The sequence below is a fragment of the Pristiophorus japonicus genome, chromosome 22 (genome assembly GCF_044704955.1).
Source record: "Pristiophorus japonicus isolate sPriJap1 chromosome 22, sPriJap1.hap1, whole genome shotgun sequence".
Lineage (NCBI taxonomy): Eukaryota > Metazoa > Chordata > Chondrichthyes > Pristiophoridae > Pristiophorus > Pristiophorus japonicus.
The window spans coordinates 67,634,054-67,660,168 of record NC_091998.1 but is presented as its reverse complement, the minus strand read 5'-3'; the positions used below and the strand labels follow the sequence as shown (position 1 = coordinate 67,660,168).

The 26,115-nt window shown below is 46.8% G+C and overlaps 1 protein-coding gene across 2 annotated transcripts in view; it reads right to left on the bottom strand.

The window, feature by feature from the left end:
- Positions 1 to 26,115, bottom strand: part of LOC139235130 (methylcytosine dioxygenase tet3-like) — a 430,715-nt gene that overhangs the window by 34,154 nt on the left and 370,446 nt on the right. For both annotated transcript variants that reach the window (XM_070866340.1, XM_070866341.1), the window contains 3 exons: positions 23,371 to 23,464; positions 15,169 to 15,377; positions 4,016 to 4,166 (listed from right to left, as the gene is read on the bottom strand). In XM_070866340.1, coding sequence (XP_070722441.1) covers positions 4,016 to 4,166; positions 15,169 to 15,377; positions 23,371 to 23,464 — 454 coding nt within the window. The remainder of the gene's footprint in view (positions 1 to 4,015; positions 4,167 to 15,168; positions 15,378 to 23,370; positions 23,465 to 26,115) is intronic.

Sequence of the window (26,115 nt, the reverse complement as noted above, 5' to 3'; positions counted from 1 at the left end):
AGAACGGAACATCAGGCGCTCCGTGTCATGACCGATCCAATACCGCCCGAATTGCACCACCGCCCGAGACGAATTTCTCGGCCAATGCGATGTGATGTCGGTTGAGGGATAAATGTCAGTCAGGATGCCTGGAGAACCCCTCTGCTGTTCTTCAGGGGGTGGCATGTTCAAGTGGGGAACATAAGAACATAAGAAATAGGAGCAGGAGTAGGCCATACAGCCCCTCGAGCCTGCTCCGCCATTTAATATTATGGCTGATCTGATCATGGACTCAGGTCCACTTCTCTGCCTGCTCTCCATAACCCCTTATTCCCTTATCAGTTAAGAAACTGTCTATTTCTGTCTTAAATGTATTCAATGTCCCAGCTTCCACAGCTCTCTGAGGCAGCGAATTCCATAGATTTACAACCCTCTGAGAGAAGAAATTTCTCCTCAGCTCAGCTTTAATTGGGCGGCCCCTTATTCTAAGACCATGCCCTCTAGTTCTAGTCTCCCCTATCAGTGGAACCATCCTCTCTGCATCCACCTTGTCAAGCCCCCCTCATAATCTTATACGTTTCGATAAGATCACCTCTCATTCTTCTGAACTCCAATGAGTAGAGGTCCAACCTACTCAACCTGGGTCCTGCTACAACTGTACAGGGTATTGATGAGGCCACACCTGGAGCACTGCGTGCAGTTTTGGTCTCCTTATTTAAGGAGGGATATACTTGCATTGGAGGTAGTTCAGAGAAGGTTCACAAGGTTGATTCCTGAGATGAAGGCGTTGTCGTATGAAGAAAGGTTGAACAGGTTGGGCCTACACTCATTGGAGTTTAGAAGAATAAGAGGTGATCTTATTGAAAGGTATAAGATTATGAGGCGGCTCGACAAGGTAGATGCAGAGAGAATGTTTCCCCTCGTGGGGGCATAGTTTCAGAGTAAGGGGCCGCCCATTTAAAACGGAGATGAGGAGGAATTTCTTCTCTCAGAGGGTCGTGAAACTTTGGAATTCTCTGCCCCAGAGAGCTGTGGAGGCTGGGTCATTGAAACATAGAAACATTGAAACATAGAAACATAGAAAATAGGTGCAGGAGTAGGCCATTCAGCCCTTCGAGCCTGCACCGCCATTCAATGAGTTCATGGCTGAACATGCAACTTCAGTACCCCCTTCCTGCTTTCTCACCATACCCCTTGATCCCCCGAGTAGTAAGGACTTCATCTAACTCCCTTTTGAATATATTTAGTGAATTGGCCTCAACAACTTTCTGTGGTAGAGAATTCCACAGGTTCACCACTCTCTGGGTGAACAAGTTTCTCCTCATCTCGGTCCGAAATGGCTTACCCCTTATCCTCAGACTGTGACCCCTGGTTCTGGACTTCCCCAACATTGGGAACATTCTTCCTGCATCTAACCTGTCTAAACCCATCAGAATTTTAAACGTTTCCATGAGGTCCCCTCTCATTCTTCTGAACTCCAGTGAATACAAGCCCAGTTGATCCAGTCTTTCTTGATAGGTCAGTCCCGCCATCCCGGGAATCAGTCTGGTGAACCTTCGCTGCACTCCCTCAATAGCAAGAATGTCCTTCCTCAAGTTAGGAGACCAAAACTGTACACAATACTCCAGGTGTGGCCTCACCAAGGCCCTGTACAACTGTAGTAACACCTCCCTGCCCCTGTACTCAAATCCCCTCGCTATGAAGGCCAACATGCCATTTGCTTTCTTAACCGCCTGCTGTACCTGCATGCTAACCTTCAATGACTGATGTACCATGACACCCAGGTCTCGTTGCACCTTCCCTTTTCCTAATCTGTCACCATTCAGATAATAGTCTGTCTCTCTGTTTTTACCACCAAAGTGGATAACCTCACATTTATCCACATTATACTTCATCTGCCATGCATTTGCCCATTCACCTAACCTATCCAAGTCACTCTGCAGCCTAATAGCATCCTCCTCGCAGCTCACACTGCCACCCAACGTAGTGTCATCCGCAAATTTGGAGATACTGCATTTAATCCCCTCGTCTAAATCATTAATGTACAATGTAAACAGCTGGGGCCCCAGCACAGAACCTTGCGGCACCCCACTAGTCACTGCCTGCCTTTCTGAAAAGTACCCGTTTACTCTTACTCTTTGCTTCCTGTCTGACAACCAGTTCTCAATCCACGTCAGCACACTACCCCCAATCCCATGTGCTTTAACTTTGCACATTAATCTCTTGTGTGAGACCTTGTCGAAAGCCTTCTGAAAGTCCAAATATACCACATCAACTGGTTCTCCTTTGTCCACTTTACTCAAAACATCCTCAAAAAATTCCAGAAGATTTGTCAAGCATGATTTCCCTTTCACAAATCCATGCTGACTTGGACCTATCATGTCACCATTTTCCAGATGCACTGCTATGACATCCTTAATAATTGATTCCATCATTTTACCCACTACTGAGGTCAGGCTGACCGGTCTATAATTCCCTGTTTTCTCTCTCCCTCCTTTTTTAAAAAGTGGGGTTACATTGGCTACCCTCCACTCCATAGGAACTGATCCAGAGTCAATGGAATGTTGGAAAATGACTGTCAATGCATCCGCTATTTCCAAGGCCACCTCCTTAAGTACTCTGGGATGCAGTCCATCAGGCCCTGGGGATTTATCGGCCTTCAATCCCATCAATTTCCCCAACACAATTTCCCGACTAATAAAGATTTCCCTCAGTTCCCCCTCCTTACTAGACCCTCTGACCCCTTTTATATCCGGAAGGTTGTTTGTATCCTCCTTAGTGAATACCGAACCAAAGTACTTGTTCAATTGGTCTGCCATTTCTTTGTTCCCCGTTATGACTTCCCCTGATTCTGACTGCAGGGGACCTACGTTTGTCTTTACTAACCTTTTTCTCTTTACATACCTATAGAAACTTTTGCAATCCGCCTTAATGTTCCCTGCAAGCTTCTTCTCGTACTCCATTTTCCCTGCCCTAATCAAACCCTTTGTCCTCCTCTGCTGAGTTCTAAATTTCTCCCAGTCCCCGGGTTCGCTGCTATTTCTGGCCAATTTGTATGCCACTTCCTTGGCTTTAATACTATCCCTGATTTCCCTAGATAGCCACGGTTGAGCCACCTTCCCTTTTTTATTTTTACGCCAGACAGGAATGTACAATTGTTGTAATTCATCCATGCGGTCTCTAAATGTCTGCCATTGCCCATCCACAGTCAACCCCTTAAGTATCATTTGCCAATCTATCCTAGCTAATTCACGCCTCATACCTTCAAAGTTACCCTTCTTTAAGTTCTGGACCATGGTCTCTGAATTAACTGTTTCATTCTCCATCATAATGTAGAATTCCACCATATTATGGTCACTCTTCCCCAAGGGGCCTCGCACAATGAGATTGCTAATTAATCCTCTCTCATTACACAACACCCAGTCTAAGATGGCCTCCCCCCTAGTTGGTTCCTCGACATATTGGTCTAGAAAACCATCCCTTATGCACTCCAGGAAATCCTCCTCCACCGTATTGCTTCCAGTTTGGCTAGCCCAATCTATGTGCATATTAAAGTCACCCATTATAACTGCTACACCTTTATTGAATATATTTAAGGTGGCGATAGACAGATTTTTGAAAGATAAGGAAGTTAAAGGTTATGGGGAGCGGGCAGGGAAGTGGAGCTGAGGCCAGGATCAGATCAGCCATGATCGTATTAAATGGCGGAGCAGGCTCGAGGGGCTGAATGGCCGACTCCTGCTCCTATTTCTTATGTTCTTATAGTGCGGCGGGATCTTTTATGTTCACAAAACCTCGGTTTAATGTCTCACCCGAGTGCTGCACTAGATGTGTCAGCCTAGATTATGGGTTGAGGTCTGTGGAGTGGGACTTGAACCCATGGATATCTGACCCAGGGGTAAGAGCGTCTTCACGGAACCAAGCCTGACAATTTATCGAGGCTTCTCCGCCCTCCCGGCATTCGGGTCTGTAACAGTAATGCACAATGCAAGTTGTGATTGTCGCCTTGTGATAAGATTTAGTGAATGAAACCGACCTCTTTCGGGTTGTCGCCCAGGAGCCGAAACTTGCGAGGGTGCTTGCTGCGGGCATACTTGCATCCATTGAAGTACATGCTCCAGGAACAGCCAAAGGAGAAGGAGGCACCACAGGTCTCGGGGTCCTTTCCCTGACATGCACACGTGCGGCTGAAATGAAATACAGGTCAAAGCAGTAAATATTAATCCATGAGGAAGCTGCAGTAATGGTGGCAAAAGTATTTACACAGAATACTTCCTTATATCACACATATGGCCTGAATATTGATCATCCTAATGAGGCAGATTTTTTCTTAACTTGGTGGGAGAAATTCGGGAGCAACTTTTGAAAGCTGGCACTAATAGAAACATAGAAAGTTACAGCGCAGAAGGAGACCATTTCAGCCCAGCGTGTCCATGCCGGCCGACAAAGAGCCGCACGGCCCTCGGTCAGCAGCCCTGAAGGTTCGATATAAACCTATGAACAATGACGGAAAGGCAAAGAGCACCCAGCCCAACCAGTCCGTCTCACACAACTGCGACACCCCTTATACTGAAACATTCGACACTCCACCCCAACCGGAGCCACGTGATCTCCTGGGAGAGGCAAAAACCAGATAAAAACCCAGGCCAATTTAGGGAGAAAAATCTGGGAAAATTCCTCTCCGACCAGGCGATCGACACTAGTCCAGGAGATCACCCTGGTGCATTCTATTCTCTGCAGTACTTACCATCATTAATAATTCTCAGCTTTCTGTAAAGTCGATGTTAGCGCTCCAGGAAGGAAATTAGCGTTGCACTTCCCTGAAAGGGAAGGGCCTTCGCTGGAGGCTCTGCACTGGGCTCAGTGAGCTGGTCCCGGACAGCAGCCACGATCCAGTTCCATCAGCCCCCACGCACGGCAGCAGAGTGCCGGGCTGATCAATTGCGGCCAAAGGGGAATCAAAAAAATTACAAATAATCATTTATACTTACCTCGACAATCTCCCCTTTGAGCCATGCTCCCGAGGCGCCTGGCTCTCGATGGACGCCTCCTGCAGCTGTCGATGTTGTCGCCCGGCGATGCTGCAGGGGGCGGGACTGAAGTTTGATCGATGACATCACGATCTCCGGGCGCAGGAGTGCGTGCCGCAATGTGTTACCGCTGCCGCAAACCTCTCGGCCAACTTAGCGGGAGTCGTTCATCTCGCCCGGTCGGTAAGGCGGTATCGCCCCACCGTTGCTCCCGGTCAGATAACGGGAGGTGCTAGGGCAGCCAGTTTTGGTATATTTTGATTCCTAAATTTGCACATCCACACACAAACGACAGCAGCACAATATAGTCTATTCTATTCTAACGTGCAACAATCAACTGAAGACGCGTGATCGAGGAAAGGCTGATCCCGGAAAGACTCCTCTGTTTAACCGACACTCCCTGGCCGCGATCTCACCACACACGGCGAGTTCGGTGGCCAGGTCGGTGCGGTGTGAGAAATGCGCTCCACTTTGCAGCCCGCTCTCTGTATCCAAGCTTCCGATGATGGGGCTTATTAACACCGCCCTGTCAGCTTCCCGGCCAATTAAGAGGAAGCCGGCTGATGACATCATTTGATGACGTGTCATCAGCCGGTTTCCATAAAGGGACCATGCGCACATTGCTTTTGACAGTTGTGCTGTCAGTGTTCTACAGCACTGAGTTGCTGAAAACATGGACAATCAGCACAGAGGGACACGGCTGCACCCAGGCTCTCCCATCACTCCCTCCTGATGCTTATGGAGGGAGGCACAGCAGGCAGGGAGGTCCTCTTCCCCTCCCCAGGAGACCAACGCAGCTTGGTTGCACATTGTACCGGAGGGCACAAGCATGGATGTGGTCAGGAGGACCAGGCTGCAGTGGTGCAAACCTTTCAATGATCTCAGTGGATCACAAAACGTTACTGCAATGTCACACTTAACCTCATCCTGTGCAACGCATCACATCCCCATCACTCTGCTTCCCTACTCTACCCCTGAACATACTTACTCACACCAACTCACCTTGCACCTCCACCCATCCCTCTCTAACTCCATTATCCGTTCCCCATTTCACTAGTCACCCCTCACACTCACCCTCATCCGTGTCCAATATTACCAACTAACAACACACAAGGGTAGGCACTTGGGTCCTTTAGCCAATGTTAATGTGAAGTCTATGTTGATGTGTTGTCAAACATTGAAATGTTTATTTTCAGCACTTCGCGTTCTTGGACAGATTTGGTGCATCATGTGGCTGCCAGGGTGTACAGCGTGGTGAAGTAAACGTGACCATGGTGAGGCCATCCCTGGCCTCCCGGGCAGCAACGTGGTCGGGTGCTGATGCCCCGTGTATTGTGCAGCATCAGGTGATTGCGGAGAAGGTTGGTGTTGTTGGTGATGCTGGTGTGTCTGGTGATGTTGGTGTTGGGGCTGATTGTGGTGGGATTCTGAGAACCAAGGAGAGATTTTTTTGAAGGACACCGATGCTGCTGGAATAGATGGCAGGTGAGGTTTGAGAGGACAGAAGCGATCTGTCAATGGTGAGAGAGGTTGCTCCAAGGAGGTGACAGTGAATAGAGAGTTCGCTGCAAACACTTCCAAACTGCATATAGCTTAATAATCCCTTCAGGTTTCAGCTTCTGACATTGGAAAGTGAACAGCTGTGAAATGGTAGCTTTTATACCACTTCTGCAGCTGTCAACTAGCCAAAGCAACGGAGAGTCATTGAGAACCCGACACACTGACCTGGCGTGTTCTCCGAGGGGCGGCAAACCCGGCAAATGTTGGTAAAATTGTAAGTGCCTGCTTTAAAGTCTCTTAACTAGCATTCAACTACCTTTTAATGATCTTAATGAACTGGCCCGCCACTTGCAGTCGGGTCTGCTATCCGAATGCAGGTCAGAAACTCACATGGAGGTGGGTTCAGAGCGGGATCCCGTCTTGCTGTCAATCAGGGCCATTGTGACAGTGGGCCTGCCTCCAAACTCCCACTAAGCCCATCTACAGATACATAGCTGCACTTGGGGGTAAATATTGTTTCAGCCTTAATGAGGGCTCAACATGGATTTTAAATCTTTGTCAGTCTTTACCAAAGATGTGGAGAAGTGCCAGACAATAATGAAGTGAAAGGGAAACTGAAACAGAGTCTGTGGGCAAGTGACAGAGTGGTGCAGGAGCCGACCCCCTTGTACGATAATAACTGGCAAATAAACTGCGATGCTGCATGAAGTTGTTTCAGGGAAGGTTGTTCCAGTTGGCACTCCAGAGCCACATTGCATCTTGACAGCCCGGAGGTAGTGAGCAGGCTCCATCGGGTACCATCGACAATACTCTGCACTCCTGGGAACGCTGTCGCCCAGCAAACATTCGCTGCTGTGGAGCTGATTCCTCTCCACAGGGAAGGTGATGAATGTGTTGCCCTTGCAAACAAGGTCTTTGTCACTTGCTTGATGCATCTGTGGTCAGCCAACTGGCCTATGTTACATAGGAACATAAGAAATAGGAGCAGGAGTCGGCCATCTGGCCCCTCAAGCCTGCTCCGCCATTTAATAAGATCATGACTGATCTGATCCTGGCCTCAACTCCACTTCCCTGCCCGCTCCCCATAACCCTTGGCTCTCTTATCGTTCAAAAATCTGTCTATCTCCACCTTAAATATATTCAATGACCCAGCCTCAACAGCTCTCTGGGGCAGAGAATTCCACAGATTCACCACCTTCTGAGAGAAGAAATTCCTCCTCATCTCCGTTTTAAATGGGTGGCCCCTTATTCTGAAACGATGCCCCTAGTTCTAGATTCTCCCACGAGGGGAAACATCCTCTCTGCATCTACCCTGTCAAGCCCCCTCAGAATCTTATACCTTTCAATAAGATCACCTCTCATTCTTCTAAACTCCAATGAGTATAGGCCCAAACTGCTCAACCTTTTTTCAGGAATCAACCTGGTGAACCTTCTCTGAACTGCCTCCAATACAAGTATGTTGTTGACAGTTTAATGAGTAGTGACCTTTACGGCCCTGGGAGGAGCTATAACACTCCTGCTTTCAAGAGAGGAATGAAAGAATGGTCTTCTCTGACATGTACATGAAAGATGTTCTGGGTAGTAAATATGGGTGCTGTGGGAATGATGGGTGATTACATATTTAAACCTTGAGGTACAGTCACACCTGACTTTCCCCCCCCCCTCAAATATTGTTCCTTCTCCTCCAAGTACAAGAATGACACTGAAATTCCCAGTGTTCTTGCTGCAAGTGGAATAGCAGCTGGAAGCAAAACAGTTGCAGGAGTCAGAGAGGGAAATAAAAGTCTTGTAATGCAAAAATAACGGCTGAAGCAGCAAAAGAAATGCCTTGATGAAAATGCTGATTAGCTTAAAAAACCCAACCTTTTCAGCCAATAATAAAATGTGCTATCTACTATTAACAATCCATAAAATTCTGTGTTGAAGTTACATCAATAATTTTGGTTGGTTTAATGACCAATGTGCCCAGTTCAGGCTACACTGCAAACTGGATGCACTGCTGCACACCCAGGGGCCGAAATTGTTCTGTCCTGTGGCTCTCGTTAACGCCTCGCAGGGGAACGAACTGTTCTCACCCCGCCAATTTTCTTCTTCTGCCGACTCGCTGGTCGGCCCGTGCTCCATCGATATCGCGATCGTACAGCCTGGCACTCCGTCTCCGTGCCTGGCGCTCTGTCTCCGTTAACGGAAGGGGATGGGCGTTGAAACGCATGAACGCTACGCGGAGAGCCCGTGTAGCGCCGCCCATCCCACCCGCGTAGCGCCCCCAAACCCGCCCCAACAGGAAGTTGAGTGCGCGACCTTGCGACCACCCTGTGAGGGGCAGTAACCTGGATTCCACGGCCGGGACGGGACAACCGCACTGGCTGCAGGAAGTCCCGCTCCAACTCGGTTAACGCCCCCAAACGGGGTGCAACCCAATTTCGACTCCCGAATCCCACAACTGCATTCATAGAAATATAGAAACATAGAAAATAGGTGCAGGAATAGGCCATTCTTCCCTTCGAGCCTGCACCGCCATTCAATGAGTTCATGGCTGAACATGCAACTTCAGTACCCCATTCCTGCTTTCTCGCCATACCCCTTGATCCCCCTAGTAGTAAGGACTACATCTAACTCCTTTTTGAATATATTTAGTGAATTGGCCTCAACAACTTTCTGTGATAGAGAATTCCACAGGTTCACCACTCTCTGGGTGAAGAAGTTTCTCCTCATCTCGGTCCTAAATGGCTTACCCCTTATCCTTAGACTGTGACCCCTGGTTCTGGACTTCCCCAACATTAATGAGAACATAAGAACATAAGAATTAGGAACAGGAGTAGGCCACCTAACCCATCGAGCATGCTCCGCCATTCAACAAGATCATGGCTGATCTGGCCGTGGACTCAGCTCCACTTACCCGCCCGCTCCCCATAACCCTTAATGCCCTTATTGGTTAAAAATCTATCTGTCTGTGATTTGAATATATTCAATGAGCTAGCCTCAACTGCTTCCTTGGGCAGAGAATTCCACAGATTCACAACCCTCTGGAAGAAGAAATTCCTTCTCAACTCGGTTTTAAATTGGCTCCCCTGTATTTTGAGGCTGTGCACCCTAGTTCTAGTCTCCCCGACCAGTGAAAACAACCTCTCTGCCTCTATCCTGTCTATCCCTTTCATTATTTTAAATGTTTCTATAAGATCACCCCTCATCCTTCTGAACTCCAACGAGTAAAGACCCAGTCTACTCAATCTATCATCATAAGGTAACCCCCTCATCTCCGGAATCAGCCTCGTGAATCGTCTCTGTACCCCCTCAAAAGCTAGTATATCCTTCCTTAAGTAAGGTGACCAAAACTGCACACAGTACTCCAGGTGCGGCCTCACCAATACCCTGTACAGTTGCAGCAGGACCTCCCTGCTTTTGTACTCCATCCCTCTCGCAATGAAGGCCAACATTCCATTCGCCTTCCTGATTACCTGCTGCACCTGCAAACTAACTTTTTGGGATTCATGCACAAGGACCCCCAGGTCCCTCTGCACCGCAGCATGTTGTAATTTCTCCCCATTCAAATAATATTCCCTTTTACTGTTTTTTTTTCCAAGGTGGATGACCTCACATTTTCCGACATTGTATTCCATCTGCCAAACCTTAGCCCATTCGCTTAACCTATCTAAATCTCTTTGCAGCCTCTGTGTCCTCTACACAACCCGCTTTCCCAGTAATCTTTGTGTCATCTACAAATTTTGTTACATTACACTCTGTCCCCTCTTCCAGGTCATCTATGTATATTGTAAATAGTTGTGGTCCCAGCACCGATCCCTGTGGCACACCACTAACCACCGATTTCCAACCTGAAAAGGACCCATTTATCCCGACTCTCTGCTTTCTGTTAGCCAGCCAATTCTCTATCCATGCTAATACATTTCCTCTGACTCCGTGTACCTTTATCTTCTGCAGTAACCTTTTGTGTGGCACCTTATCGAATGCCTTTTGGAAATCTAAATACACCTCTATCCACCATGCTCGTTATATCCTCAAAGAATTCCAGTAAATTAGTTAAACATGATTTCCCCTTCATGAATCCATGTTGCGTCTGCTTGATTGCACTATTCCTATCTAGATGTCCCGCTATTTCTTCCTTAATGATAGCTTCAAGCATTTTCCCCACATGTTAAACTAACCGGCCTATAGTTACCTGCCTTTTGTCTGCCCTCTTTTTTAAACAGAGGCGTTACATTAGCTGTTTTCCAATCCGCTGGTACCTCCCCAGAGTCCAGAGAATTTTGGTAGATTATAACGAATGCATCTGCTATAACTTCCGCCATCTCTTTTAATACCCTGGGATGCATTTCATCAGGACCAGGGGACTTGTCTACCTTGAGTCCCATTAGCTTGTCCAGCACTACCCCACTAGTGATAGTGGTTGTCTCAAGGTCCTCCCTTCCCACATTCCCGTGACCAGCAATTTTTGGCATGGTTTTTGTGTCTTCCACTGTGAAGACTGAAGCAAAATAATTGTTTAAGGTCTCAGCCATTTCCACATTTCCCATTATTAAATCCCCCTTCTCATCTTCTAAGGGACCAACATTTACTTTAGTCGCTCTTTTTATATATCGGTAAAAGATTTTACTATCTGTTTTTATGTTTTGCGCAAGTTTACTTTCGTAATCTATCTTTCCTTTCTTTATTGCTTTCTTAGTTATTCTTTGCTGTCGTTTAAAATTTTCCCAATCTTCTAGTTTCCCACTAACCTTGGCCACCTTATACACATTGGTTTGTAATTTGATACTCTCCTTTATTTCCTTGGTTATCCACAGCTGGTTATCCCTTCTCTTACCGCCCTTCTTTTTCAGTGGAATATATTTTTGTTGAGCACTATGAAAGAGCTCCTTAAAAGTCCTCCACTGTTCCTCAATTGTGCCACCATTTAGTCTGTGTTCCCAGTCTACTTTAGCCAACTCTGCCCTCATCCCACTGTAGTCCTCTTTGTTTAAGCATACTACGCTCGTTTGAGACACTACTTCCTCACCCTCAATCTGTATTACAAATTCAACCATACTGTGATCACTCATTCCGAGAGGATCTTTTACTAGGAGATCGTTTATTATTCCTGTCTCATTACACAGGACCAGATCTAAGATAGCTTGCTCCCTTGTAGGTTCAGTAACATACTGTTCTAAGAAACAATCCCATATGCATTCTATGAATTCCTCCTCCAGGCTACCCTGTGCAATTTGATTTGACCAATCGATATGTAGGTTAAAATCCCCCATGATTACTGCTGTTCCTTTTTCACATGCCTCCATTATTCCCTTGATTATTGTCCACCCCACCGTGAAGTTATTATTTGGTGGCCTATAAACTACGCCCACCAGTGACTTTTTCCCCTTATTATCTCTAATCTCCACCCACAATGATTCAACATTTTGTTCATTAGAGCCAATATCGTCTCTCACAACTCATATCATCCTTCTTTAACAGAGCTACCCCACCTCCCTTCCCCTCTTGTCTATCTTTCCGAATTGTCAGATACCCCTATATGTTTAATTCCCAGTCTTGGCCCCCTGCAACCACGTTTCAGTAATGGCCACCAAATCATACCCATTTGTAATGATTTGTGCCGTCAACTCATTTACTTTGTTTCGAATGCTGCGTGCGTTTAGGTAAAGTGTTTTAATACTCGTTTTTAAACCATGATTGTTAGTTTTGACCCCTCCTACAGCCCCTTTATATTCATACATATTGTCCCTTCCTATCACCTTGTGGTTTACACTTACCCCAGTGCTACTCTGCTCTGTTGCCTGCTGCTTTTTGCATTCTTTCTTGGGGTTCTGTTCATCTGAGCTCTCACCCACTCTAACTAGCTCAGAGCCCTCTCCTGGGTTCCCATCCCCCTGCCAAGCTAGTTTAAAGCCCTCCCAACCGTACTATCAAAACCACCTGTTAGTAACTGAAGATACGATGTAAATGGAACCAGATTTGGCAGTTATTCAGCTTATACTGAAATAAGTACTTTAAGGGCTAAACATTATGTATTGCCCCAGTTGGGGTGTTAATTTTTGAGAATTTGGAAGTTTAGTGCCAGGCGCTAATTACTCTCGCTACCCGCTAAATTCAGTCTCAGTGCTGAAACAATGCAGGGGAGCACTAAATCAGGTGCTAATGGCGTAGGTGAGTGGTATTAGGCTCCAAGGTATAATGAATATGAGATGATGCGTAATCGGGAGGGAGCCATTAAAGGGGAGGGTCACTGGAGTCTGCACAGCATCCCGGGGGGTGCAGAATGGCGATATTCTGTGGGATGAAAGACAAAGTCCTTTGACATCCCGCAACACTCCGGGGACTAAGCAACCTTTATTTGGCTCAGATATATCCTGCGCTCTCCGCCACTCATAACTGGCCTTTGGAATGGAAGTTCCTTGATTGCTGGGGCGCGTCCCTTTAAGTAGGGCCCCGCCAGCCGGCTAGTTCACGCCTCAGCACCCTGGTACTGTCCGTTAAGGTTTTAACCAACCAGGCCCTCAAATCTGCCACCAAGCTCATGGTCCACAGGGCTGTAGTAATACCCACCCTCCTGTACGGTTCAGAGGCATGGGCCATGTACAGTAGACACCTCAAGTCGCTAGAGATATATCACCAACGATGTCTCCGCAAGATCCTACAAATCCCCTGGGAGGACAGACGCACCAATATCAGCGTCCTCATTCAGACCAACATCCCCAGCATCGAAGCACTGACCACACTTGATCAGCTCCGCTGGGCAGGCCACATAGTTTGCATGCCTGACACGAGACTCCCAAAGCAAGTATTCTACTCGGAACTCCTTCACGGCAAACAAGCCAAAGGTGGGCAGTGGAACTGTTACAAGGACACCCTCAAAGCCTCCCTGATAAAGTGCAACATCCCCACTGACACCTGGGAGTCCCTGGCCAAAGACCACCTGAGGTGGAGGAAGTGCATCCGGGAGGGCGCTGAGCACCTTGAGTCTCATCGCCGAGAGCATGCAGAAACCAAGCGCAGGCAGCAGAAGGAGCGTGCGGCAAACCTGTCCCACCCACCCCTTCCCTCAACGACTATCTGTCCCACCTGTGACAGGGACTGTGGTTCTCGTATTGGACTGTTCAGCCACCAAAGGACTCACTTCAGGAGTGGAAGCAAGTCTTCCTCGCCCCGAGGGACTGCCGATGATATGATAACAGCTTCACTTCTGTTTTCTCCTCTTTACCATTGACTCTCCTATTTTTATTTTAGCTTTACCATTACTTGATTTGTAAATAGTATCCTGTGTACTCATTGTTAAATATTATAGGCCAACATAAGCGAAAAAGTAAAGAATTTTGCTTCTTATTACAATGAGCAGACCAGGAATTTTGTGCCTCAATGTTTTTGGGTGCTCTATAAGCGTTGGTGTAAAAATTTTCATCAGAACTAACTCCAGATGTTTTTTCTGGGACTCTCTACCACTTGTTATCGCCCTTGCTCTGTTATTATACGTAACGACGATGTACGAAAATAACAACTGTATGGCTTAAGGCAAGTGAGTGAGTTGACATTTTAATCCATCAATTTTGGATAAAAGTCATTAACGGCTCGTTTCACCTCCGTATATACCGATCCTGTTCATATTGAGCAGGGATAATGTGGCCGTTTGAAATTCAGGAATTCTTCAGAGTCACTAACAGCTCAGGGTAACTTTCAGAAAACTGCCCGTTATATACCCCGCCCGATTTTTCTCCCCATTGGAGGAAAGCTAGTGTTGGGGATGCTGTGGTTACAACAACAACTTGTATTTCTATAGCGCCTTTAAGGTAGTAAAACATCCCAAGGCGTTTCACAGGAGTGTCATAAGACAAAAAATTATACAACGAGCCGCATAAGAAAAAATGAGGGCAGGTGACCAAAAGCTTGGTCAAAGAGGTAGCTTTTAAGGAGTGTCTTGAAGGAGGAAAGAGAGGTAGAGAGGCGGAGAGGTTTAGGGAAGGAGTTCCAGAGCTTGGGGCCCAGGCAACAGGAGGCACGGCCACCGATGGTGGAGCGATTATAATCGGGGATGCTCAAGAGGGCAGAATTAGAGGAGCGCAGATATTTCAGGGGGTTGTGGGGCTGGAGGAGATTACAGCGATAGGGAGGGGCGAGGGCCATGGAAGGATTTGAAAACAAGGATGAGAATTTGAAATCAAGGCAGGAGCCAATGTAAGTCAGTGAGCTCAGGGGTGATGGGTGAGTGGAGCTTGGGGTACAGCCACAAAGGGTGACAGATGTAACTTTGGTTGGGGCCGCCTTGGTGCTGCAGCAGAAACCTGATTGGAGAGATTGAGAGATGGAGTTGCGGTAAAGTTGGGCATGGATTTGGGAGACGACAACACGTTCACAGACTGCGGAGAGGAAAGGGGGGAGATAGTTCGCAAGAATAGATGGGCCAACGGCGGGATTTTGGAGGATGCTTTTGAAAGGGAAGGATCAGTGGATGAGGAAAGGGAACCGTTTACAATGTCAGCTAGCATCGGACCCAGGAAGGGAAGGTGGGTTGTTCAGCGACTTAGTGGCAATAGGGTCTCAGGAAGAACATACATCCCAAAGGGTACGTTGGACAGAGTGTTCATTTGGAATTGAGGCGAAACTACAATCTATATACTCAGCGTTCTTGCGTTAAATAAAGCAAAACCAATGAACTTACTCATCATTCAATCCACATCGGCGACATGTCGGATTCCCATACTTGGTCAAAGTCTCTGTGAGCTCATCATACAACTTGTCCCCAAGGGCTCTGGGAATGCCTTCCCAGGCAAGGATAAGGATAATAACGACTGCATTCTGGCAGTGATGACCGGCTCGCTCACGTACGAGACAGAGGACTTTCTCTTCTTCGTTTGCTCTTCTTATTATCTGTGTGAAATAGAGCTTTGGTCAGTATTTGTAAAGGAGCTGGAAGGGTAAGACAATGTAGCAGAAATCCGTTTTTGGGGGCTTTGAGGTAATCCTTTTCATACAAGAAAATTATGCTCTCCCCATGATTTCCTTTCCTTTTGTTTTGAAACACGTCATGGGATGCTACACTACTGGGAATACAAATCCTCCAGTCTGGAGCGGGTTTCTCAATGTCAGGCAGCTCCAGTGTGGCCCACGGACTTGTCTGAGTACCCTGCTACTTCATGGGTTCTTTGCTTAAGAATTCATAGCAACACATTGCTATAAAGAATGATCACACGACACATTACCGGTTTATCCACCAGGCTCACAACCACCTGCCCCATCGTGGATCCCCCGAACCCAACTGGCTGGGGTTTTATTGAGTCTTGTGAACATCACGTGACTGGCTAAGCCTCTCACAACTCAACAGCTCCACAACTATTTTAAGTAGAACTTTAAATCAAGCACCCCCTTATTAAAGGAGGCACTAGAACTGACAAATGAACAAATAAAACTTTTGAACGTTAAACAGTCAAATTAGAATTTGGTTGCCGGGGGTGATGATGCACTCCAGTCCCTCCGGTGCCCACCTCTCGCGGAAGGCCACAAGTGTAACAGTGGACACCACGTGCTCCATCTCCAGGGACACCCTGGCGCGAACATAGCCGCGGAAGAGAGGCAGGCAGTCGGGCTAAACGACCCCCTTCAATAGCTTTCCCATCCTGCGAGCATTCTCACAGGTTCAATCATTACAAAGCCCTTCACAAATGCAGGGAGCATCCCCTGCAATTAGTGAGGGAGAACCTACTTCAGGATTGACAACACAATTAGTATCTTATTCAAAAGTCAAAGAAATATCTGGTAAAAGCATCATTATTTTTCTAGGGGGAAAATTGTGAACAAAAAAAGTAACTTCATAGAATCACTGACAGAGAAATCAAGGCTGCTCTGTAACGTGAGGCTTTTCACTGGAAATATTACATCGGATATGCAATATTAATGGCAAAGACGTTGAAGTTTACACATTGCCCAAATTTACCTATTGTCAAATATTAAGAATTACACTTCGGACCGTTAAACAAACGGCAATTAAATCATAGATCATATTACATTGTTACACAATTTGTGGCTAATTTTTAATACGCTTGCAATACCACAAGTTAGCATAGTGATTATGTTACTGGACCAGTAATCCCAAGGCCTGGACTGATAATCCATGAGACATAGAAACATAGAAACATACAAAATAGGTGCAGGAGTAGGCCATTCGGCCCTTCGAGCCTGCACCACCATTCAATATGATCATGGCACATCCTTCACCTCAGTACCCCATTCCTGCTTTCTCTCCATACCTCCTGATCCCTTTAGCCGTAAGGGCCATATCTAACTCCCTCTTGAATATATCCAATGAACTGGCATCAACAACTCTCTGCGGCAGGGAATTCCACGGGTTAACAACTCTCTGAATGAAGAAGTTTCTCCTCATCTCGGTCCTAAATGGCTAACCCCTTATCCTAAGACTGTGTCCCCTGGTTCTGGACTTCCCCAACATCAGGAACATTCTTCCTGCATCTAACCTGTCCAGTCCTGTCAGAATTTTATATGTTTCTGTGAGATCCCCTCTCATCCTTCTAAACTCCAGTGAATACAGTCCCAGTCGATCCAGTCTCTCCTCATATGTCAGTCCAGCCATCCCGGGAATCAGTCTGGTGAACCTTCGCTGCACTCTCTCAATAGCAAGAACGTCCTTCCTCAGATTAGGAGACCAAAACTGAACTCAATATTCCAGGTGAGTCCTCACCAAGGCCCTGTACAACTGCAGCAAAACTTCCCTGCTCCTATACTCAAATCCCCTCGCTATGAAGGCCAACATGCCATTTACCTTCTTCACCGCCTGCTGTACCTGCATGCCAACTTTCAATGACTGATGCACCATGACACCTAGGTCTCGTTGCACCTCCCCTTTTCCTCATCTGCCACCATTCAGATAATATTCTGCCTTCGTGTTTTTGCCCCAAAGTGGATAACCTCACATTTATCCACATTATACTGCATCTGCCATGCATTTGCCCACTCACCTAACCTGTCCAAGTCACCCTGCAGCCTCTTAGCGTCCTCCTCACAGCTCACACCGCCACCCAGTTTAGTGTCATCTGCAAACTTGGAGATATTATACTCAATTCCTTCATCTAAATCATTGATGTATATTGTAAAGAGCTGGGGTCCCAGCACTGAGCCCTGCGGCACTCCACTAGTCACTGCCTGCCATTCTGAAAAGGACCCGTTTATCCCGACTCTCTGCTTCCTGTCTGCCAACCAGTTCTCTATCCACATCAGTACATTACCCCCAATACCATGTGCTTTGATTTTGCACACCAATCTCTTGTGTGGGACCTTGTCAAAAGCCTTTTGAAAGTCCAAATACACCACATCCACTGGTTCTCCCTTTTCCACTCTGCTAGTTACATCCTCAAAAAATTCCAGAAGATTTGTCAAGCATGATTTCCCCTTCATAAATCCATGCTGACTTGGACCAATCCTGCCACTGCTTTCCAAATGCGCTGCTATTTCATCTTTAATAATTGATTCCAACATTTTCCCCACCAATGATGTCAGGCTAACCGGTCTATAATTACCTGTTTTCTCTCTCCCTCCTTTTTTAAAAAGTGGGGTTACATTAGCTACCCTCCAGTCCATAGGGACTGATCCAGAGTCAATAGACTGTTGGAAAATGATCACCAATGCATCCACTATTTCTAGGGCCACTTCCTTAAGTACTCTGGGATGCAGACTATCAGGCCCCGGGGATTTATCGGCCTTCAATCCCATCAATTTCCCCAACACAATTTCCCGCCTAATAAAGATATCCTTCAGTTCCTCCTTCTCACTACACCCTCGGTCCCCTAGTACTTCCAGAAGGTTATTTGTGTCTTCCTTCGTGAAGACAGAACCAAAGTATTTGTTTAACTGGTCTGCCATTTCTTTGTTCCCCATTATAAATTCACCCGAATCCGACTGCAAGGGACCTACGTTTGTCTTCACTAATCTTTTTCTCTTCACATATCTATCGAAGCTTTTGCAGTCAGTTTTTATGTTCCCGGCAAGCTTCCCCTCATACTCTATTTTCCCCTCCTAATTAAACCCTTTGTCCTCTTCTGCTGAATTTTAAATTTCTCCCAGTCCTCAGGTTTGCTGCTTTTTCTGGCCAATTTATATGCCTCTTCCTTGGATTTAACACCATCCTTAATTTCCATTGTTAGCCACGGTTGAGCCACCTTCCCCGTTTTATTTTTACTCCAGACAGGGATGTACAATCCGTGAGCTCAAGACGTGAGATCAAATCCCACCATGGCAGCTGGGGAATTTAAATTCAGTTCATTAAATACATTTGGAATTAAAAATCTAGTATCAGTAATGGTGACCATGAAACTACCGGATTGTCGTAAAAACCCGTCTGGTTCACTAATGTCCCTTTAGGGAAGGAAATCTGCCGCCCTTACCCGGTCTGGCCGATATGTGACTCCAGACCCACAGCAATGGGGTTGACTCTAAACTGCCCTCTGAAATGGCCCAGCGAGACACTCAGTACCAAACCGCTACGACAAAGCCAGCAGTGTGGGAGCACCTTCACCACACGGACTTCAGCGGTTCAGGAAGGTGGCTCACCACCACCTTCTCGCGGGGCAATTCGGGATGGGCAATAAATGCTGGCTTTGCCAGCGACGCCCACCTCCCATAAATGAATAAAAAAACAAAATAGAAACATAGAAAATAGGTGCAGGAGTAGGCCATTCGGCCCTTCGAGCCTGCACCGCCATTCAATAAGATCATGGCTGATCATTCACCTCAGTACCCCTTTCCTACTTTCTCTCCATACCCCTGATCCCTTTAGCTGTAAGGGCCACATCTAACTCCCTTTTGAATATATCTAACGAACTGGTCTCAACAACTTTCTGTGGTAGAGAATTCCACAGGTTCACAATTCTCTGAGTGAAGAAGCTTCTCCTCATCTCGGTCCTAAGAATTACTCTTCTGACCATAAAACAAACTGCAATTAAATCATAGACCATTTTGCATTGTTACACACTTGTGGCTGATTTTTAATACACTTGCAACACCGTCATCTGTGGCTTGCAGTCTTGTTCCAAATAACGTTTTCTGATTTTTTTTATTCCTCCATCTGAATCTTGTTTAAAAACAGTCAATTTGTAACTCCTTCCACTTGGAAGTAGAAGGAATGGAGATAGAATTGTAGTTGTGATAAGCCCCCTCACAACTGTTTCAAACACGTCTTGTACCAGTTGTTTGGAGTTATGTTGCTGGGTTTTTGCTCCAACTTTAATTTGATAATATTTCAGAATTTGCTAATATTGCATGTGCTCTGCTCTGTCGAGATCATAAAAGGGCTATCGGACTAACAAAGGTAGCATTCAACTTATGATTCAATCATTCTGTTTATTCTCAAATCAGGGAAGACATGACACCACGTGCAACCATTATTATCTTCTGTGAAGCACCATCTGTTGCATTCTGTCAGCGTGGAAGTTAACACTTTGTGTGAAGGAAGCTGCTTTTGATGGATGTGAACCTCGTCTGGAACAAAGAAAGTCTCGGCTGGATTTGTTGTTGCCAATTGCCTGTTGGAGCCGTGTTTACTGGGCGGCTGAGTGGGAAACGCACGTGAGTTCTGCTCTACAGTGTAGCCACTGGCTCAATGAGCTGCACCCTCGCCTCTGAGTCAGAAGGTTGTGGGTTCAAGTCCCACTCCAGGGACTTGAGCATAATGATCTAGGCTGACACTGCAGTGCAATACTGAGGGAGCGCTGCACTGTCGGAGGTGCCGTCTTTCGGATGAGACGTTAAACCGAGACCCTGTCTGCTCTCTCAGGTGGATGTAAAAGATCCCACGGCACTATTTAGAAGAAGAGCAGGGGAGTTATCCCTGATGTCCTGGTGCCAATATTTATCCCTCAATCAACATAACAAAAACAGATTACAACAACTTGCCTTTAATGTAATCAAAGCTCCCAGGGTGCTTCACAGGAGTATAATGAGACAACAAATTTGACACCAAGCCATAAAAGGAGAATTAGGCAGGCTTGGTCAAAGAGGGAGGTTTTAAGGAGCGTTGTAAAGGAAGGTGGAGAGGTTTAGGGAGAGAGTTCTAGAGCTTGGGGCCCAGGCAGCTGAAAGTACGGCCACCAATGGTGGAGCGATTATAATCAGGGATGCTCAAGAGGGCAGATTATCTGGTTATTGCTGTGAGTGGGAGCTTGCTGTGCCAAATTAGCGTCTACGTTTTCCTACATTACACTATCGAAAGTACGTCATTGGCAGTAAAGCACTTTGGGACATCCGGTGGTCAAGAAAGGTGCTATATAAATGCAAGTCTTTCCTTTTTACTAGAAGTCAGCCCACTCTGGGCCCTGGTATACTTTCTGGGAGGACCAGTGACATTGAAAGCAGCTGTTTTAAGTAGTGGGGCACTGGATTGAAAGATTGTGTGGGAACATTTCTGTCCTGCACAGCCTTTCCCATCGTTCAGGTATGCAGGATGCCAAGTCTGAAGGGCAAATGTTTGTCCAGGGTTGCGAGGAAATTTAACGGGCCAAGGCAAGTCATTCAATCCTTCACATCTCAGTGAATTTTTGACCATTTTTGGTTTTGTTTTTCTGCTGGCATGTGAGGCTTTCTGAAATTGTTTAAAAAAAACAAATGCTGTTACCGAGCACCAGTACAGGCAGCAGTGGGCTCTCTACAATCACTGCCCGCTGTGTCCGGAAGAGTATGAGAGGAAGCTAGGGAGAACTGGCAGACCGCTCAGGCTGTCTGAGGGGAGCTCTGTGCCTTATCCACAACACCCACGGCCTATATCTGCAGGCAGAGGTGACCCTCACTTGTTCAGGCTCCTCTCCCCAAAGGAAGCTGAGCCGATGGCAGCACGATGAGGTACCGACTAACAGCAACAGCATGGTTCCTTAGCAGCAGCCCGATCCCATGCTTTCAGTGATAGTGCATGAAGGGATGCCGAGATGACCACAAGTTCGTGGCAGGTATATCTGAGGCGTACCTACCTAGCAATACCGACATCGGACCTGAGCCCATGATCGTATTAAATGGTGGACCAGGCTTGAGGGGCCGTATAGCCTACTCCTGCTCCTATTTTTTATGTTCTTATGTTCTAATAAGAACATAAGATTATAAGAAACAGAAGCAGGAATCGGCCATTCATCCCTCGAGCCTGCTCTGCCATTCAATGAGATCACGGCTGATCTTCGACCTCAACTCCACTTTCCTGCACTATCCCCATATCCCTCGATTCCCTTAATATCCAAAAATCTATCGATCTCTGTCTTGAATATACTCAACAACTGAGCCTCCACAGCCCTCTGGGGCAGAGAATTCTAAAGATTCACCACCCTCTGAGTGAAGAAGTTTCTCCTCATCTCAGTCCTAAATGGCCGACCCCTTATCCTGAGACTGTGGCCCCTGGTTCTAGACTCTCCAGCCCGGGGGAAACACCCTCCCTGCAACTACCCTGTCAAGCTCTGTAAGAATGTTTCAATGGGACCACCTCTGATTCTTCAAAACTGTAGAGAACATTGGCCTCGTCAGCTGTGGCTCAGTGGGCAGCACACTCGCCTCTGAGTCAGAAGGTTGTGGGTTCAAGTCCCACTCCAGGGGCTTGAGCACATAAAATCATCAGCGTGTTCTTTCTAAGTAGGTTTATAATTTCATTACACCGAGGATTCTTCCCTCACAAACATCCTGAGCCGTAACTTGCGGCCCCCATGAGTGCGTACGGGGCCCATGCAAGTTCCGGGTTTAAACGTGCGCTGTGCATCACTAAGATCCGGAACTTGCGATCTGCCAAGAAGGCTCTTGACAGAACCTCTGTCTCCCAGGGATAAGGATCTCTGTGGGTGGAGAGCTGGGCTATTTTCCCAATTCCCAGCAAATGCCCCTGAAATTCATACATTTGAGTTTTAAAAAACAGAAAAATAAAATGTGATCAATAATTTATACATTTGACACCCTGTCCAATAAGGTACGTTTATTTTTCGCCCCTTTAAAACATGTAAATGTATTTTTTTTTAAATTTTTGTTTTAAGTATTTAATTAAATGCCATTTGAAATAATTGTAAATATGTGATGTTTTTTTCAAAATGTATTTGATGTCTCGATGTATTTTGGGGGTATCCCCATTCATGCTTATGGGGGATCTGTCCATACGGAATTCCCAGAATGGGGATCACCTTCTGTACGGGTTGGGTTGGTGCACGTGATCCCAGGGGCGCTTGTGAACCGCGTGTTCCCGTGGGATACGGAGAGCCCCAGGATCCCCATACCTCCAGGTATGTGAAGACTTTATTTGCGGATCGGAGGGTACTTCCCCACAGGAAGCTTCTGACCACAAATTCAGGGAAACTAAAACAGAGTTTTTGGAGAAGGCTTTTCCAAGATGATTCATGAACTAAATCCACTTAAACAAATGATGAAAGGTCTGAGCAGGTCACTTTAGGAATAAAGGATAAATGTAAGATGCGGTAAGATGTGTGAAATGACAAGTGTCCTGGCCATAAATTACTTACCGAAAGTGTCAAGTTGTACATTTCCAACCACGGTCAGGCAGCAGGTGTACAAACATTGGCTTCAGTACCTCAGCTTGGGAAGGTTAAAAACAAACTAGTCAGGATTCCTGTTACTGGTCTTTATTGATTGAGTACTGGTAGAAATGTGCGTGTGAGGATAGTTGGAGAAGACAGGATCAGGCTTGGGTGTAACAGCTTCCAACGTAAGTCGCCAACCAGCACTCGCTATCCAAACCGACGTTAAGTGGCCATTTAGGCCAAATTCCCGACGGGCCCACCACCTACGAAACGTACCTGAGCACAAGTAACCACGTTCAGCCGAGGAAGGGTCGCGGAGAAAATAACACAAGAAATAAAACAAGAACTGAAACACTTACCCACTTTGCAATTGGACAACCCTGGGAGCTTTTTCCTTCCTTCCCTGTGTAAATGACTTTCTCAATTCTAACTGCTTTCCCCTTCTCCCCATATCTGAAACAAAACACAAACAATGGGTCAGTTACAGCAGCAGAAAGATTAAAGATTACCTTTATGTACAGAAGGTATCCAGGTTCGCACACAGGGCTGTCGGGTAGGTGAACTCTGATTGCAAACTGCAGTGCATCGCTGTGCATGGCTAAATGTGCATCATTAACATGTATGTATCGCATGCCCGAAGACTCCCAAAGCAAGCGCTCTACTCGGAACTCCTACACGGCAAGCGAGTCCGAGGTGGGCAGAGGAAACGTTTCAAGGACACCCTCAAAGCCTCCTTGACAAAGAGCAACATCCCCACCGACACCTGGGAGTCCCTAGCCAAAGACTGCCCTAAGTGGAGGAAGTGCATCCGGGAGGGCGCTGAGCACCTCGAGTCTCGTCGCCGAGGGCATGCAGAAACCAAGCGCAGGCAGCGGAAGGAGCGTGCGACAAACCAGTCCCACCCTCCCCTTCCCTCAACCACTGTCTGTCCCACCTGTGACAGAGACTGTAATTCCTGTATTGGACTGTTCAGTCACCTGAGAACTCACTTTTAGAGTGGAAGCAAGTCTTCCTCGATTCCGAGGGACTGTCTATGATGATCATTTCTCGTGTAATCTATTTTTACACAGTCACATGGCACTGCTTGTAGGTTTGGTCCTGTTTGTGGATGATTTAACTGCAATCACTTGGTTTCACCTTAAGGAATGTTAGAATGGACTGCGTGCCCCCGTCGATCTCCCCCAAAATGCTTTATGTCGTGGGACCCTCCAGCTGTATATGCTTATCTTAGCAACTCCTCTTTGGGAACTGAAGGCATATTGGATTCAAAATATAAACTGCTGCATTTCCACTTCTAATGTTAGCATTTCATAATTCAGCCAGGCCCTTTGTAACAAACCTTTCTATAATCTTGGCTGAAGCTCTCAAATAACACAGTTCACTCTGCAATATATAAATCCTTCTCTCGAACACTGGCTGGCACACAGTGAAGTTAAAATAAACAACCGTGTTACTTCAGTTCTAAACGCACGACTTCTGCTCAGCTTCTGCTATCAGCCGCAAATTAAAATGGGCAGGATTGGGACGGGTGTGATGTTAAAATGTAAAGAATCTCAATCCTGACCCCAACCCACCCAGGTCCGGTTCCAACGGAGGCAGGACTGGCGAGGCCAACCAACCCGCTCCCAGGAGGCGGTTTGGCAATTTAAATATTATAATCAGCTGTGGCTTCATATTTAACCACCATTTTAAATTTAACTCTTGCCGGCTGAGTTTTCTGGGCCTCGGGAAATGCGGCAGCTAAACGGAGGTGTGGACTGCTGGATCCAGGAGGTTCAGTACCTTTCCACTTACCTGTTGGATCCAGTTTACCAACCGTTCTCATCTCGCCCCCCACAGACCCTCCTGATCTCTCCGGCCCCCACCCCACCGTAACAACCCGTCTCCTCCCCCACCCCCAGCATGACCCTTCCCATCTCTACCCCCCCCTCCCCCGAGGCATCTGATCCCTCCCTCCCTCCCTCCTCTCCGCTTCCTGACTGCAGCTGGTGGTGAAGGACTACCTCCCGGGAGCCGGTCGGCCGACCTCTCACTCTGGCTGGTTGTGGCTGGCAAACCGAGATTGAAAAAAAAAATGTTTCCGGTCCGGCTGTTAAATTCGGCAGGGAATTCCGGAGGGAAGCCCGCTCTTCTGGAGTTCCCGACCCTGAAGCAGCAAGTGCACTCCATTCCCACCCTCGAATTAATATCCAATCTCGTTGTTCAGCACAGTCTGCCATGATGCCAGCCGTGTTGAAAAAAAACATTTGAAACACGGTGTAAAACTGTCCCCACAAATTTTCCAACCACTGACTAAAAATTATTGGAAAATCCTGCAATAGGTTTTAGATCGATTAGCACTGAATGTCGTATATTTCAGGGGGGTAATATTTAACCTTTCGGGTTGCGGTGAAGACATCTGTAAACAACGTAATCTCAATGTCTCAAAGTGTTGTTGTCTGGTAATATGCTCCAAACTATTTATTCAACATTATTTATTTCGAGGACAATGCATTGTTAGAACACCGCAGGCCCAACAGTGTTGTATAAATCTTTCTAATGAATGAACCAAGAATCTCCACTACACTTGGCACCATTTGTTGATTTACCGTTGGTTGGCCATCAGAAGTATTTTTCACTGCTGCACAGCCTGAGAGTGCCACTTCCAGCTGATGTGAGTGATGTTAGTGAGGTGAACCACCCATTCTGTCTGTGCACCAGTGTTTGTCTGGTCCACGCTGGTGGAGGGGGAAAAATTAAACAACGCAGGCAAATTTAACCCACCCTGCACAGTGAGAATTGGGTGGGCAGGCTGTCCAAAGACTTACTGCCCCATTTCCCTTCGATTCCTGCTCTCTCAACTGGGGCCTTCTCTTGGGTAGCCTAGCCAAGTTTAACCACCATTTTAAATTTAACCCTTGCCGGCTGCGTTGTCCGGGGCTTGGGAAACCCGGTGACTAAATGGAGGCGAGGACTGCTGGATCCGGCAGGTTAAGTGCCTTTCCACTTACTGGCTGGATCCAGTTATCGACCCTTCCCACCTCCCCCACCACTCTTCAGATCTCTCCCCCAACTTGGGTGGCAGCCTCATCAACACGTGCAAATTGGGATACTGCCAAGTGCAC